The sequence below is a fragment of the Mytilus californianus genome, unplaced genomic scaffold (assembly GCF_021869535.1).
Source record: "Mytilus californianus isolate M0D057914Y unplaced genomic scaffold, xbMytCali1.0.p SCAF_85, whole genome shotgun sequence".
Classification (NCBI taxonomy): Eukaryota; Metazoa; Mollusca; class Bivalvia; order Mytilida; family Mytilidae; genus Mytilus; species Mytilus californianus.
The window spans coordinates 196,826-215,031 of record NW_026262740.1 but is presented as its reverse complement, the minus strand read 5'-3'; the positions used below and the strand labels follow the sequence as shown (position 1 = coordinate 215,031).

The following is an 18,206-nucleotide window of genomic DNA, read 5'->3' as shown; positions in this document are numbered from 1 at the left end:
GTTTACATGTGCAAAGATATACACATTTGTATTATCATTATTTCGCTTTGTTTTTGTAAATACATTTTACTCTCCATTTCCAACAATCAGCTATTACCATATTATCATGATAACATCAACATGCTTATGCATATATCAAGTTGTCTTTTCTTTTTTACAGAACATCTGCTGAAATTGCACAGTTTTGCAGTGGAGTAAATGATGTTTTTGGATTCTGGGATTTCATAAAGCAGATTCAAAATTCATGGATATTGGAAGATGTGTTTTCTGCCATACTCAAAGATATAAACAAAAGAACTTCTCAAACAGAAAATGCATAAGAAAGAACATAATGTGGTGAAATCTGTTGACTTGAAAAGATTTCTTTGAGGTTGGGCATCTCTGTTTCATGTTGCCGTTGGAAGGTGGCAAAGTTATAGAAAACCCTCTAAATGATGATGTGGACAATCCAGTCACCTTAATAAAATGACATACAAAAACCCACTTTATATTTCTTTGATTTTGAATGCACTCAAGAGGATTTAGTGGAATGTGTAGATGGGTATAAACCAGAAAGATACACCTCTAGATGCAAGACGTGAACTAAACTGCTTTATACCAAAACTCATTGATCGAGTTGTTGTCTCTTTGACACATTCCCCGTTTCCTTTCTCAAATTTTATTATAACAATTTTAAAAAATATACTAGGAAATAATTTATGCATATTTGTATACACAAAATCATTATTATTTGTAGAAAGTGAAAAAAAATTGTTTAAATGTGATATTTAAGTAATTTTTGGTGGTGGTACAAGTTTTTGCACAGTATAAATTTTTTTTTAAAATAGGATTTTCAGGAGAGCAAAACCCAGATATTTAAATTAATATTATAATGCTAGAGTTGAAAACTCAACTGTTCTGAGAATTTAAAGGCCAGGGAAAGAGTATAAATAGCAGCCAATGAATGAAATAGTGGTAAATTCAAATTTCTTAGCCACATTCATTTTAGGGACATATTTTTTTAGTATTACCTTGTTCAACGAGGGATTTTTAGAAAAAAAATTGTCACAGAACCTAGAACTGAACTATATAATATGTTGCAGGATAAATAAAAATTATTAACTAATTTTATTTCGTTATATTCCTAAAACAAATCATGAAGCAGAGGTACTTTTCATTTGAAGTATACTTTGATTGACAGCTGGGCGGATATAAACATTGTTTTTGTTTACACAGGAAGTAAATGTTGCCATGCAGCCATGCTTCCATGCAAAATATCAACAAACACCTTACCTGTTGTGTTAAAAATTATTCCATTCCTACGTAATCCTTATATCCATTCTATATTTCTTTCATAATTCAAAGAACCAAATAAATATGCAGCTAATTTGCAAAAAAAAAACTACAGTCATAATACTCAATGTTATCCGGTCACAATCATTTTCCCTCCAAAATTGTGTTATATAAAAAACAAAGGACTTTCAATTGAATTAATAAAAATCCTGCAGGAGAATAAAGAATATTATTCCCACATGTGTCCCATGTACGGAAACCCACCAGGATTGGGAAAACAACACGCACAAGTGTCACAACACATTTTGGCATAATATCTCTCTTGTGCCAGTCAAATCTTTCGGTTCTGTGGTCCCTGGTCATGGCATCTGCTTTCATAACCATATATCTATCATCATTCCACGCACCACGATGGAGAAGCATAGTCCAAAATCTTTTGTAGTGTTCCTTTCTCAAACTTGAGTTTCTTTGATGGGGTACTTCTGACTGACCATATGCCACCACATTTGTCTGTTTTGTTCATCCGTAATGCATGGCTTACAAAAGCAATATCTGTATTCTTCTTGGGACGGGTCTTGGTGTATGACAAATCCAGGCTGATCATCGTCTCCATCTTCTTCATTATTGTCTGTTTGAGTACTCTGTTCTGTTGTCATCTGTGGATTTTGTGCATTCCCGCCTTTTTCATTAGTAACAGCAGAGTCATCAAGAATTTTAATTTCCCAATCATTATGCACACACAAATTTTTTATAGTTTTTAATTGAAGATCGCTTAATTCCATAGTAACTTTCTTATCACTCATTTTTAGGATAATGTAGAATGCACACAAACAAAATATTTATATGACTTCAAAGATAATCTGGTCTGGATTTTATCACAAGGTTATGTGTACAGAAAGTTGCTGACTCTGCAGGTGACCTCATAAAATTTGTACATTAGATGTAAACAAGACCAGAGGCAATTAGGGGATTGCATGTCAAGTCCAGAGGCAATTAGGGGTTTACATGTAGTTATTCATTTAGCAAGAAATGAAATACTATTTTTTGACAACAAATCACAAAAAAAAAAATTAAAAAAAATTCCAAAATTAATTTATTGAAAAAAACATGTAATGATCAAAGAAATTTGCATTGATCACTTTTATTTGTATAAAAATCAATGATCATGAACCCTTTAGATACATTTTTCTAAGTTGGCACTAGCTGTAACTGAATATCATGAAACACAATCTCCTGATTATTTCATATCCCATTTCTGCTCATTCCTTCAATTTCTTTCATGATCATGGCTACTGAAAAACAAGATTCTGCACGAAAACGTCCTCCCAATTTTAGAATAGAAATTCCTGGTGATGAGACTGTCAAAAGTAGAATTTTGGAAAACTTCAAAGAGTATAGAATTATTTGACTTCAACTTTGAATAAGCCAGTTAACAATAGTTTAATTATAGAGGAACTTTTAGACTTTTGGATTAAACAACAACTTGGAAGTGACAATTCGAAAGAACTTTATCCTTTCCCATCCACCTATTCCCAAACAAGACGCCAGGATGTAGACCAAGGACTGTTCGTTACTGCAGAAAAATCTTTGGATACATATGGAGAACTTTTTGAAGGACATACCAGTCTTTGTAATGGAAAGCTAAAAGTATTGAAAAGAACTATGAAAGGACATGTAGCATCTGTAAGACTGATGTGTACCAAGGAAAAATCACATTCCTATTTATGGTCGTCATCATCGTAACTTCCAAATGATGAGTTCTTGGTCAATCACAGGATTTGTCATGCATTTTATAGTAGTGGACTTTTGCCAGTACATTACACTAGATTTGTAAATGGGGCAGGAATTGGCTGCATCACTAATGAGAGAAGATCAAAGTTCTTTAGAAAATATAAAGAGCATGCTGAAAATGAAAGTGTTCAATCAGTTGACAATGCCATAAATGATGAAATTTCTTCATATGATGACCTAGATGGCATCAACATCATGACAGATGCTAGACATGGTTGGAGGAAAAATGCGAAAGATACTACAGTTGTAGCGTTAGGAGTAAAAACTCACAAAGTGATGGACTGTGAACATGTTACAAAGTCACAGGATAAAGTTGCCCAACGACATGAGACTGGGAACACAAATAATTTATGAACATTTGGAGAATAAAAATGTGTCCATTCAAATTCATGCACATGATGTAAATTTGGCTGTAAACAAAATTGTGAGGGACACTCAATTTACTGTCAATCAGAATGACTTATGGCATTGCTGTCAAGGCTGTAAAAAAAGCTGTCACCAAGATTTCAAAAGGTACTAAACGTTCAGAGGGTATAAGTTGGAGTGTACAGCTGGGAGATAAAGTTGAACCCATAGCAACACACATTAACTGGGCCGTCCGTAACTGTGAGCAAAATTCTCTAAAACTTAAGGAAAGTTTGGATAACATTGTTGAACATTATTGTAATAACCATGTAAATTGTCTTCATTCATCAAGGTGCAAAGTTGATTCAAACTATGAGCCATCTAGGATTGTAATTACAAATGGAAAAGTCAGAAAAATGTTAGAGTCTGCTATAAAAAGTTCAACTATTTATAAATATCCTTAAGATTACATTCTTGCTAAAGACACATTTTATGTTGAAAGTTTTAACAATGTTGTAAACATATTTCAAGACAAAAGAATTTGCTTTGGTGATGATCAATATAAATTAAGATCAAATTTGGCAGTATGCCATTGGAATGAGAATGTGGACAGAGGCTATACATCAGTGTGGAAATCAAGGAATCCTATTGCACCAGCTTCACAAAAAGGAAAGAAAATTTACAAAAAACTAACATATAATTACAGGATAAACATTTGGAACCACTACATTTCTAGTTTCTTTTAAAAACAGAATAATTACACCAATGCATTAAATTTACAAGTGTTAATTATTATCAACATGCTTATATTTCTGATCAACATAATCTTGTTATTTCTTAGTTATTTATCTTATACTGGATTATAAATATCTACACAAAGGTAAATTCCACATGTGTTTGTTTTCTGTTTACCATGCTGACTTCTATAAATAATTGAAAAGATAGTTAGGCCCCTCCCATTTCCTTATTGGCTTAATTGCTCTCCAACCGGATTTCTATCTAGGTCAGCCCTGGCCTTTAACATGAAGTTATTATCTTTTTAATAAACTGGAAAAAAGGTGTTGCTGTTGCCCCTTCCTACCACTTGGTTATGATGAACCTTAACCAAATAAAAATGTAGCTCATGAAATTTTACGGGTTTAAAATTTGGCTAGTCTTTAAATATTTTGACTCGAGTACCAAGGGAATGTTCCAATTTAAAAAAAAAACAATTACAATACAGCTACTCAAAAGGAAATACATTCCGATGGAAGTCAGCTTGGTTGGATGCTGGTCCCTTCGAATTTCACCAATGGGGCTTATGCTAAAAAAAGGATGGTGATTTTATTGTAGTTCAACATTGGACTTGTCGCGATAGAAAGTCAAATAACGAGCATGATTTTATATGATAAATAGACAGAAAGTCACAGGATAAACAGTCACAGGACAGAAAATCACAAATTTAATAGGACAAAAAGTTTGTTGACAATTGTTTAAATATGTATTAGAAAGATCTTAAATAAATACTTTTAATACATATATTCATTTTACAGTTTAGTAAATTCTTCATTGGCCTTGAAAGATGAAAATATATTAAATTTCGATTATGTAAAGGACATATTTATTGGCACAAAGAAGTCGTTTAAGCCACTTTGACATTTTTGTTTTCTTATTTGATCATTATTGATATTTATTGAATAAATTTTAATTACAAAGTTGCTTTACATATACTAGTTCAAGCAAAATACAATTTATTTTTTTTTAAATAAGTGTTTTCTTATTCAAAGAAAAATAATCTCAAAACTAGATAATCACTGTATTGTCCTGTGACTTTCTGTCCTACATTCTGTGTATATAAAGTTTTATCTATAATAAGAACATATAAATTTAATTGAGAACATTTCAATCTCATCAAAGATACCAGGATTAAAATTTAGAACACCAGCCAACGACAAAACATTACTTGTACTAAAGACGACAAAATAATGAACTTGGGTATCAACAACGACTAAATAATTGACTTGAGTACCAAAAACGACAAAATAATTGACTTGAGTACCAACGACCACACAACATTTACATATTTTCACAGCTACATGTGAGACCACACATATAAAAATGAGGCATTTTATGATCAAACTGACTTCTGAGTAACGGATAAACCAAAGAATAAACACGTAATGTGAATTGAAAATTATATTATGCGGGTTTCTTACACTATGTTCCCAATTTTCTCATTTTCTAGCTCACCTGGCCCAAAGGGCCAAGTGAGCTTTTCTCATCACTTGGCGTCCGTCGTTTACAAAAATCTTCTCCTCTGAAACTACTGGGCCAAATTTAACCAAACTTGGCCAAAATCATCATTAGGGTATCTAGTTAAAAAAATGTGTCCGGTGACCCCGCCAACCAACCAAGATGGCCGACATGGCTAAAAATCGAACATAGGGGGTAACATGTAGATTTTGGCTTATATCTCTGAAACCAAAGCATTGAGAGCAAATCTGACATGAGGTAAAAATGTTTATCAGGTCAAGATCTATCTGCCCTGAAATTTTCAGATGAATCGGACAACCTGTTGTTAGGTTGCTGCCCCTGAATTAGTAATTTTAAGGAAATTTTGCCGTATTTGGTTATTATCTTGAATATTATTATAGATAGAGATAAACTGTAAACAGCAATAATGTTCAGCAAAGTAAGTTCTACAAATAAGTCAACATGACCAAAATGGTTAGTTGACACCTTAAGGAGTTATTGCCCTTTTATAGTCAATTTTTAACATTTTTTCGTAAATTTTTGTTATCTTTTACAAAAATCTTCTCCTCTGAAACTACTAAGATGAATTTAACCAAAGTTGTAAACAATCATCATTATGGTATGTTGTTTATAAATTGTGTCTGATGACCCCGCCCGCGAACCAAGATGGCCGACATGGCTAATAATAGTACATAGGGTAAAATGCAGTTTTTGGCTCATATATCTAAACCAAAGCATTTCGATCAAATCTTTCAAAAACAATATTGTTCATTAGGTCAAGACAAAATTGTTCATTAGGTCAAGATTTATCTGCCCTTCAATTTTCAGACCATTCAGTCAACCCGTTGTTGGGTTGCTGCCCCTGAATTGGTAATTTTTAGAAATTTTTTCAGCTTTTGGTTATTATCTTGAATATTATTATAGATAGAGATAAACTGTAAACAGCAATAATGTACAGCAAAGTAAGACCTACAGATAAGTCAACATGACCAAAATGGTCAATTGACCCCTTAAGGAGTTATTGCCCTTTATAATCAATTTTTTACATTTTTCATAAATTTTGTTAATATTACAATATAATTTCCACTGAAACTACTGGGCCAAGTTCATTATAGATAGAGATAATTGTAAGCATCAAGAATGATCAGTAAAGTAAGATCTACAAACACATCACCATCACCAAAACACAATTTTGTCATGAATCCATCTGTGGCCTTTGTTTAATATGCACATAGACCAAGGTGAGCGACACAGGCTCTTTAGAGCCTCTAGTTAATAATTACATTAAATGTATGTTTCATTATAATACGTTATTCTGATTGGCTAACTGCAATCTCGCGTTATTCCTTAATCAACTTCATTTGCACAATGAAACTTATCAATCATGACGACACGAGGTCCCACAATAAAGTGCACAGGTAAATTAAATAAAAACTTCATAAAAATCGTGTTTTCATGATCCTAGCTAAAAAATGTAATTATAAGTATTGAATGCTTCTTTTTTTTAACTTCATAGGGTTGTAAAAGCGTTGACCGTGCGCACATTTTCAGCATGAAGCGCTTCCGCACTTCATACAAAATGTACTTCGGTCAACGCTTTTACACCCCAATGAAGTTACAAAAAGAAGCATTCAATTCTTAATTAAAGGGGACGGATTTATATAAGTGCTTCTTGTTCCCGAATCCCTGTATTTCTATTCAATTACAGACTTTGTTTCTTTGTACAATAACAGACATGTGGTATTTCAACACAATTTACGACAGGAGGAGATAACTATGTTAGAATAGCTACAGTAAGAATATGCCCGTTATTTTCTCCAATTATTATGCAAGTTATTCCCTTGACAGATACATTATATCTGAAGAAAGTTAGTAAAAGGCATTCATAATTTCATTGGTAAGTCACATTTTTTTAGTTATCAGGAGAAGTATCAAACGCTCACAACACAATTGACAACTTAGAAAAACATGACAAAGAACATGAAGAACAGGAATATTATGTGGGACACCATGTTTCTGTCAAACATGGCAAAGACATGTTTCCTGTTGTTGTAAGTAGATGTTGAATATAATTGAAAAAAAGTATTGAGTAAAATATTAAAAAAAAAACCAAAAAAGGGTGCCGATGTAGCCCAATTGCCATTTATAAAATATGCAGCAAAGCAAACAAACCAGAATGAATAAAAATGAATTGATATGTAATGATTTCCAAATAAATTGGGCACCAATGATGGCCCTGATTGCATATCATATAAAGTTATAAACGGACATAACCGAAGAACGGTAAAATTGATGCTACTCAAATTTGTATTTAATCTGAGTTTTGAGTATAAGTTTCATAACATTTGGTTGAGGTGAACTTCAGTTAAAGAACAGAAACGAAAAATTCAGTAATTATTCATTTGTTAACCAGCATATCTCACGAACGGTTTAAGTGACACCACAAAAATTTAAACTTAGATCTGTATTTTATAGTATTAAGCATTGTGTATAAGTATCATTTATTTGGTTGAGGCAAACTCAAGTAAGAAGGGGCATGACTCGTGAACAATAAAAGTGACGCCACCAATATTTAAATTTGATCTGTGTTTTGTGGTAAAAAGTAATGTGTACAAGTTTGATAATATTTGGTAGTCAAACTAAAGTTAGAGAACGGAAACCAACTTTGGGATGAACGGACGGACGTACAGACAAACAAGGATAAAACTTAATGCCCCCTCCTCATTGCAGGGGCATACAAACAACACTCAACCAGAGACCAAATGACATGTGTGTTAACAACTACGAGTAAGTGTATTGCATTCAACATGGCTAACATTGCTAATGTAACAGCACTAATTTCAGATGTTATTTTCATTTTAAAACCGTTAAATTCTCTTTTTTTTTTTATTTCAGATAACAAAATATGATGAAACCTATTGGGTACAGTATTTCAAGGAAAGTACAAAAGAAAAGTGGAGTTTAATGCCGAAAATTTTTAGTGTATTACATTCTGAATTTGTTAAATTGTTACAGCCACCAGACTTGATTTTTGAAAGTGCTTCTAGATTTTTTTACAAATTTCCTGATTTTTTGGTTTAAAGTAGTTACAACCTATAAACAATTTTAATTTCGCCTTAATTATTAATTTTGATATCATGAATTTTTAAAAAGGTAACTATGCATGTTATGTTCCAGGAAAACTGGATTTTTTAAAAATCCACAAGACAATCATCAGACTTTTTAAATGAAAATTTTAATTTTAATGGCTAATCATCATGATCATTACTACATTGGTTACGTAGGATTAGTATAATCATGTATCAAGTATTTTTATTTAAAGTCCCTACAATAGTGACATTCCATTTAATGTAAGTACCTGTGAGTTGATCAACATGCTTTACCTCACGGGTACATTCAAATAGAATAATCCTTTTGTAAGATTGTTAATATTGTTTGTATGAAATTGAATTGAGACCTTGGATCAGATCATGATGGATACACAAATTTTAATTCAGTTCAATGTCTTTTATTACTTTTACAACTACGGGTAAATATTATTTGTTGTCTCTTTCATAGACTGATGATCTCATTTAACCAGTATTTTTTTTTAAATAGAGGTGCTTATGATGTTATTTTTATAAATATATATTGTTAAATTCTTTCAACAAGGGTTCTTTTAACCCATTTTTTATGTTAATTTGTTTGTTGCTTTAAATGTTGGGTTCAGCATTTCATTCAAAACATGCTGACAAATTGGGTTCAGCATTTCATTCAAAACATGCTGACAAATTGGGTTCAGCACAGCTCAATGAAGTATTTTTATTCTTGATATTTTACATTGTATCCACTGCTTTATTATTGAACTTTTTTTTTCATTTTTATGTGTATATTTGTAAATATAGTTGTTGACAGATTGAATTTGTTAGAAACATTTGATATTATTTCATTGTGTCTAAACGTTTTAAAGAGAACTACCGGACATATTGTTTGTTTAAAATTAAATTGAGACCATACATAAATTTTAGTTCAATGTCTATTAATACTTTTAGAACTACGGGTGAATATTATTTGCTGTCTCTTACACAGACTGATGATCTCATTTAACCAGTACTTTTTTTTTAAATAGAGGTGCTTATGATGTTATTTTTATAAATATATATTGTTAAATTCTTTCAACAAGGGTTCTTTTGGCCCATTTTTTATGTTAATTTGTTTGTTGCTTCAAATGTTTGGTTCAGCATGTCATTCATAACATACTGACAAGTTGGGCTTAGCATTTCATTCAAAATAAGGCTGTGCTCATCGTAGCATTTTACCATACACTGTTATAAATAGTTGTAAATATTGTTGTTGACCGATGGTGTTCAGACTAAAAAAGTTAGTTTTTTTTGTAGTTTTTATTGTATTTTGTGTAAGGAGAAATACAGGTGAAGTAATTTGTTTATTTTTGTCATGGATGATTGATCTCAGTTAACAAATTTTATTTTGAAAAGTGATGATAAATGTATGTTAATTTCCTTAATGGTGTTTATTTTAATACATTAATATGACTCTAATCTTTCTCTATAACCAAAATTAAGAATCGGGGTCACTGTTATGTCACACTCCGGAAATTACGGATCTGTCCGTCATTATGTCGAATTTTATTTTTGATGTCTGCCACACGGCAAAGCTAAACAAACTTTTCTTTGGTATTCAACCCTCCACAGGGTGAGTTTTTGTTATACTGTAGTTTATAACCTTCATTTGTATGTCCGATATACGTATTTAAAGTCTAAGGTCAGTCCTTTTGAATTTAATTGTGATTTCAAACGATTCTCAGGAGTCATATCTCATGTCACACTTATTTTGTATTTTACATGTTAAATTAAGCATTCCGATGTTTATATGATGGTTATTTTTATTCCTGCATTTATTATACACCAGTCCTAGTCAATTTAAGCTTCTTAATTCTCGATTTTTGATATTACTCCGTCAGTTTGTCAAAATATTTTTTGTATGGAACGCCATTAGAGCCATATATTTAGGCGTACGTTTTTTCTTAAAACAGTATGTGTATAGAACGCTTTTCGTGTTATAATTTTGTTATCTAAGATGTAATTCTATGGCACTTTTTGATCATTTTTTGGTTGTTTCATAAGATGGACATATTTTTCAATGTATGGAGAACATTGTTGATATTAATTGTACCATTATTTTGTGAACATTGTCGATTGTGAACATTGTGCTTATTAGATTTCATTTTTGTATATTTTCAGTTTTTTACCCTCTCTGGAGGTCTGCAATAAAAGATAGTAACTCAGGTTTCAGCGTATCTTTGACATTACAGTAAAAAACCTCGGTATCGGGAAGAATAAACATGGATTCAGAAAGAACTTTGCGTGAGGCAAGGAGACTTACTCCAGAAGGACAATTGGTGTTTGAGGAGAGTGTAAGACAGTTTACTTCAAAACTACGAATTCAACACAGATATATAGACATGATTATGGGAGATATACATGAGCACACCCAGATGACTAAAACATTAGCTTGTACTTACAAGCAAGAACTAATGAAACATTTAAAGGAATATGAAGAAATTTCTCGCAAATATGACGACTATTTGGTTTCTCAACGGTGTGACGAAAGTTCTCGTGAGAGAGCTTCACATAGTATGATTGCTAGTTCAATACAACAGAAAGCCTCTATAGTAATAGATAATCTGGAAACAATGTTGCAAGCCTTTGATATGGAAGAACTACATAAAGTTAAAACTAAACAATTATCAGAAATTATTCAACCACCGGACGCCTTTAGAGAACCGTCAGATATTGGTGTCGATAGAAAATCTAGATGTTCAAGAGGAAGTTCTCATCTTTCTCGGCAAAGAGCCAAAGTTGAAGCCGCAAAAACCAGAGCAAAATTTGCACAAGAGGAAGTTGAACTTATGCGTAAACAAACAGCCATACAAGCAGACATGAAACTTTTAAGTGTGAAACGTGATATAGAGGAAGCTGAATGTGAACTCAGAGTCTTGAATGAGAATTTTGATGACGATTGTGCTATTTCAGAACCAAATAAAGAAGACATCCAAAGACGTACTGCAGAATTCATACTAAAACAAACTGATCAAAATGACAATACGCCTTTAACTCAAAATTTAAATGTTGATGCACCTACGTTTATACCAGCAGTAGTAAGTCAAATCCCTACTGCCACGTTTACTCAGACAGACGCATGTAGGGAGTTTACTCAATTCATTGTTAAAAAAGACTTGTTATTATCAAGGCTCTGTAAATATGATGACACGCCTGGATATTTCTTAGCTTGGAAAGCTAGTTTTACAAATGTAATGCGTGAATTAAACGTTACTCCGTCTGAAGAAATAGACTTATTGGTTAAATGGTTGGGACCCGAAAGTTGCAAACAAGCATTGAGCATTCGAGCAGCTAATGCAGGAAACCCATCTCAAGGTGTAGCCAGGATTTGGGCTAGACTTCAAGACAGATTTGGAAGTCCGGAAATTGTAGAAAGTGCTTTGCGTAAGAAACTCAATAACTTTGCCAAAATAAGTAATAAAGACAACAAACGTTTATTTGAGCTTTTTGATATAGTTTCAGAAATAGAAGCAGTTAAAGAGAATGACATGTATAGAAGTATTTTTAGTGTTTATGACTCATCGGCTGGCGTAAATATTATTATAGCAAAACTTCCATATAATATCCAAGAAAAGTGGACATCAGAGGCCACCAGATATAAGATTCAAAACCACTTGGTATATCCACCATTCACAGTATTCACCAAGTTTTTGCAAAGGATGGCAAAAATGAAAAATGACCCCAGTTTTTTCTTCGAGGATTGTCGAGAAGTCAAAGTACAGAATACTACTAATGCAACAAACAATCGTTATGGAAACACAAGAAATCAGTTATCTTGTGCACGTACTGAAACATCAGTGTTGAAACCGTTAGCAGATAAAGTAAAAAGTTCAGACTTGGTATGTCCTGTGCATGGAACAAGTCACTTATTGAATGATTGTAGAGGTTTTCGCGTGAAACCGATTTCAGAACGAAGGGAGTTCTTAAAAAAGAATGGAATTTGTTTTCGCTGTTGTGGGCCTAAGCGCCATCTAAGAAGAGACTGCAAAGAGTTCTTGAAATGTTCAGTCTGTCAGAGTCGGGAACACCCTTCTGGTTTACATACCGATATAGAAAGAATTAAAAATAACAACCCCCCAGAATCTCACGAGGGGGAGAATGAATCAGGAGAAGTTAAGACAGCATGCACACAAATATGTGGTCAAGTAACTGGCACAAGTAAGTCATGTTCAAAACTAATGCTAGTAAAAGTGTATCCAAAAGGAAAACCCGAACAATCACGCATGATGTATTCTTTAATAGATGACCAAAGTAACAGGTCATTGGCCACTTCCAACTTCTTTTATTTGTTTTGTGATAATGGACCTGAAACTGAATATGTTTTGTCGTCTTGTGCAGGAAAATTCACAACATCTGGACGTTTAGCTAAGGACTACGTGGTAGAAGCTTTAGATGGGTCTTGTGTGTTTGATTTACCAACTATCATCGAATGTAATGATATTCCGAACAATAGACAGGAAATAGCGTCGCCTAATGTGGCTATTCAGTATCCTCATCTTGTAGACATTGCTCCTTACATTCCTGAAATCGATGAGCATGCACAGATTGATCTTTTGATAGGAAGAGATTTGATATCAGTACACCATGTACTCGATCAGCGTCTTGGCAAAGGTAACCTCCCATATGCACAGAAGCTGCCTTTAGGGTGGGCAATAATTGGTGAAGTGTGTCTCGGGAAAACTCATCCGCCTGGCATTCTAGATTGCGTAAATGTGAACAAGACTACCATTTTGAGTAATGGCCGTGCTACTTTTCTTAAACCTTGTCAAAATGAATTACTAATAGATACGAACGTTTTCCGTACAACTGACAAAGATGAAAAAATTGGATCATCAATCGAAGACGATACATTCCTGAGGATCATGAATTCAGGTTTTGTTAAAGATTCAGATGGTTGTTGGGTTGCTCCATTGCCCTTCCGTGAGCATCGGCCAATATTAGAAAACAACAAACAATTAGCTTTAAAGAGAGCAAAATCTTTCGATTACAGCTTGAAAATTAATTCTACAAAACGAGAACATGTCATACAATTCATGCAGAAAATCATCGAAAATGGTCATGCTGAAATAGCGCCACCATTGGCTATATCGTCTGAATGTTGGTACTTACCTATGTTTGGGATATATCACCCCAGAAAACCTGACAGTATCAGAGTTGTATTCGATGCATCCGCAGTGTGTAATGGTCATTCATTAAATAACATTCTGTTAAAGGGACCAGACCTCACGAACAGCCTGTTAGGGATTTTGCTTCGTTTTCGAAAAGAGGCTATAGCGGTAACTGCTGACGTCGAACAGATGTTCTATAATTTCAAAGTCAGTGAAGAGCATCGTAATTACCTTCGTTTTATTTGGCATACTGAAAATGACATTGAAAAACCATTGATTGATTACCGTATGACTGTTCACGTATTTGGCAACAGCCCCTCGCCGTCAGTGGCAACTTATGGACTTAGGAAATCTGCTGAAACTGCTGATCAAGATGTGAAGGAGTTTGTAGATCGCAACTTTTACGTGGACGATGGTCTATTGTCATGTCAAAATGTTGAGACAGCTGTTGATTTAGTTAAGAGAACACAAAATGCATTGTTAAGTGGTGGTAATCTTAGGTTACATAAAATAGCCTCAAATAGCAAATATTTGTTAAGCCAGTTTCCCGTTGATGATCTGGCTAAAAATCTCAAAGATCTGAAATTTGAAAATGGCTGTTTACCTTTGCAAAGAAGCCTAGGTATGGCTTGGGATATTAACACTGACTGTTTTACCTTTCAAGTAGCACATGACATCAAGCCATTTAGCAAGCGTGGCGTATTATCAACGATCAACTCTCTTTTTGATCCGATTGGCTTTACAGCCCCTGTTTCAGTTCGTGGTAAACTTCTCTTACGTGATATGATGACTTCACTAGGACACACTGAATGGGATGACCCATTACCTGATACTTACCTACATCCATGGAAACAGTGGATTAATACGTTACCTGATCTTGAGCAATGCTGTATTCCGCGTATGTATAGTGACATCTCCTATGCAGAAGCTTCGAACAAAGAAGTTCATATCTTTTGTGATGCTTCAAAAGAGGCAATAGGTGCGGTGGCTTATTTGAGATTAATTGACTCACACCATGTAACGGTTAGTTTTTTATTGGGAAAGGCGAAGGTTGCGCCTTCACATGGGAATACTATTCCTCGATTAGAACTGTGCGCCTCTGTTCTTGCGGCAGAATTATCTGATCTTGTCAAAGAGCATTTAGGTATAGATCAAAGTGAAATGTACTTTTACTCAGACAGCAAAATAGTGTTAGGTTACTTGACAAATGAATCAAAGAGGTTTCATGTATACGTTGGAAACCGAGTACGACGAATTCGAGTCTCTTGTGATCCAAAAAGATGGAGACATGTTTCAACCGAAAATAATCCGGCAGATATCGCAACACGAGGAATTAACCCTGCAGAGTTATCGAATAGTATATGGATGAAGGGACCAGCATTTCTTTATAACGTGTCCCTTGGAAATTTAGATAATGGTCCACATCAGTTGGTTGATGCTGATAGTGACAAGGAGATTCGCCCAGATGTGCAAGTAGCTAAAACACAAACTGTAGATCGAAATAATGTACATAAATTAGGAACACATAGATTCTCAACATTTTCAGAATGGAGAACTTTAGTCAGAGCAATTTCCTTATTGAAACAACTTGTTAGAAATCTGGCACACCATAACGATAAACTTGAACATTTAGATGCATACAAACAACCAGATGCTTTGAAACGAGCCCAACAATTCATAATTCGTGAGGTTCAAATGGAAAATTATAGAAACGAAATAGACAATATCAGACAGGGAACATCGTTACATAACAACAGTTCTCTCTCGCAACTATCGCCCATACTTGATGTTGATGATACCTTAAGAGTTGGTGGTCGCTTGCGAAATTACAAAGATTGTGCAGATCTTTCAAAACATCCTATTATCTTACCAAAACACCACCATATATCATTACTTATTGTTCGACATTTCCATGAAAAAGTGGCTCATCAAGGCAGAAGCCTCACAGATGGTGCTATCCGTACAGCTGGTTTTTGGATTTTAGGCAGTCGTCGTTTAGTTTCTTCAGTGCTTCATAAATGTGTGATATGTCGTAAGCTTCGTGGTTGTTTCGGTTGGCAGCAAATGGCAGATTTACCTGAGGACAGATTAAAACCATCACCGCCATTTACATTCGTCGGTGTTGACACTTTTGGCCCATGGCCCATAGCTTATAGACGCACTCGTGGTATACCAGCTAATCAGAAAAGATGGGCACTTATGTTCACATGCCTCGTCAGCAGAGCAATTCATATAGAGGTCATAGAGGAGCTCAGCAGTGCTTCATTTATAAATGCGTTGCGTCGTTTCATTGCCTTAAGGGGTGAAGTTAAGCAGTTCCGTTCTGATAGGGGAACAAACTTTGTTGGCAGTTCAAAAGAGCTAAATATGATCACTGAATTTGTTGAAAAAGACTCTGTGAGAAGTTTTCTCTCAAACAACGACGTCTTGTGGCTATTTAATCCTCCACACGCCTCCCACATGGGAGGAGTGTGGGAAAGGATGATTGGTGTTTCACGAAAGATTTTAGATTCTATGTTACTACGAGAAGGTTCAAAAACTATTACTCATGAAGTACTTACTACCCTGTTATCGGAGGTAACAGCAATTGTAAATGCGAGACCCTTGGTTCCGGTGTCAGCTGACCCAGAATCACCATGTGTACTTTGTCCAGCAATGCTTCTCACACATAAAATAAATCAGGACAATGTATCGTTTCCAACATTCGGAAATAAAGACATGTTGAAATCTCTATGGAAGCACACTCAGGTTCTAGCAGAAGAGTTTTGGAACCGCTGGCGTAACGAATATTTAAACCGTCTACAAACTCGACAAAAATGGACCAGTGAATACAGTAATATGAAGGAAGGCGATTTAGTACTCTTAAGAGACCGTGAATGTGCTCGCAACTATTGGCCAGTCGCAATTGTTGAAAAGACATTCCCTAGTTTTGATCAGAAAGTCAGAAAGGTTCAAATTCGTGTTGTGCGTGATGGGAAAGCAGTTAGTTATGTTAGACCAATCAACGAACTAGTAATGTTGGTAGAGCATGTGGAACTAAAACAAAGTGAAACAGATTAATGATTATAATTTTAACTCGTTGAATCTTCGGATAGTCAGAACATTTTATAACATTTTGCATTGATAATTTGTTTATGTTATTTTCAAATTTGTTTATGAATTGGTGATTTCAGTTTTGAAATCAGAGGGGGAGTGTTATGTCACACTCCGGAAATTACGGATCTGTCCGTCATTATGTCGAATTTTATTTTTGATGTCTGCCACACGGCAAAGCTAAACAAACTTTTCTTTGGTATTCAACCCTCCACAGGGTGAGTTTTTGTTATACTGTAGTTTATAACCTTCATTTGTATGTCCGATATACGTATTTAAAGTCTAAGGTCAGTCCTTTTGAATTTAATTGTGATTTCAAACGATTCTCAGGAGTCATATCTCATGTCACACTTATTTTGTATTTTACATGTTAAATTAAGCATTCCGATGTTTATATGATGGTTATTTTTATTCCTGCATTTATTATACACCAGTCCTAGTCAATTTAAGCTTCTTAATTCTCGATTTTTGATATTACTCCGTCAGTTTGTCAAAATATTTTTTGTATGGAACGCCATTAGAGCCATATATTTAGGCGTACGTTTTTTCTTAAAACAGTATGTGTATAGAACGCTTTTCGTGTTATAATTTTGTTATCTAAGATGTAATTCTATGGCACTTTTTGATCATTTTTTGGTTGTTTCATAAGATGGACATATTTTTCAATGTATGGAGAACATTGTTGATATTAATTGTACCATTATTTTGTGAACATTGTCGATTGTGAACATTGTGCTTATTAGATTTCATTTTTGTATATTTTCAGTTTTTTACCCTCTCTGGAGGTCTGCAATAAAAGATAGTAACTCAGGTTTCAGCGTATCTTTGACATTACAGTCACCGACTTTGTTTTTATAGTATTTACCACTTTAGTTGGTAGTGAGTGATTGATTGATTGTTGGTTGCTTAACGTCCAGTGGCAAATATTTCATGCATATTCAGGACGAGAACAAATTAACAATAAATACAATAGGTAGGTCCTGTAATGTAGGCCGTCCGAGAAGGTCTGGAAAATTTAGACTGCCACCGGAAAACTAGGGTAAATTGGAAAGGGACAAAAATTTTGCCTTGCAACAGGTCACCTACGGACCCCTCATAGAGTTGTTGCAAGGGTTCTTAACGTGCAGAGAGCGTTGGACGCTCTCTACACGAGGCATCGGATTTAACGTCCCCATTCTGACCGGACGTGGCTGCGTACTTGTACATCCCGCACAACAAAACGGACGCCCCACTTTGGCAAGGGTTC

At 34.3% G+C, this 18,206-nt stretch overlaps 1 protein-coding gene and 1 long non-coding RNA gene across 2 annotated transcripts; both read left to right on the top strand.

The window, feature by feature from the left end:
- Nucleotides 1–10,217: 10,217 nt before the first annotated feature.
- LOC127713897 (uncharacterized) lies at nt 10,218–10,925 on the top strand. Its single transcript, XR_007987523.1, has 2 exons — nt 10,218–10,332; nt 10,881–10,925. It is a non-coding gene; the product is annotated as an uncharacterized LOC127713897 (long non-coding RNA).
- A 1,208-nt stretch (nt 10,926–12,133) lies between these two features.
- On the top strand, nt 12,134–17,771 carry LOC127713887 (uncharacterized). The gene is made up of 2 exons (XM_052219849.1): nt 12,134–17,178; nt 17,727–17,771. Exon 1 carries the CDS (start codon nt 12,248–12,250, stop codon nt 16,925–16,927), a length of 4,680 nt encoding a protein of 1,559 aa, XP_052075809.1. The 5' UTR covers nt 12,134–12,247; the 3' UTR covers nt 16,928–17,178; nt 17,727–17,771.
- The last annotated feature ends 435 nt before the right edge of the window (nt 17,772–18,206 follow it).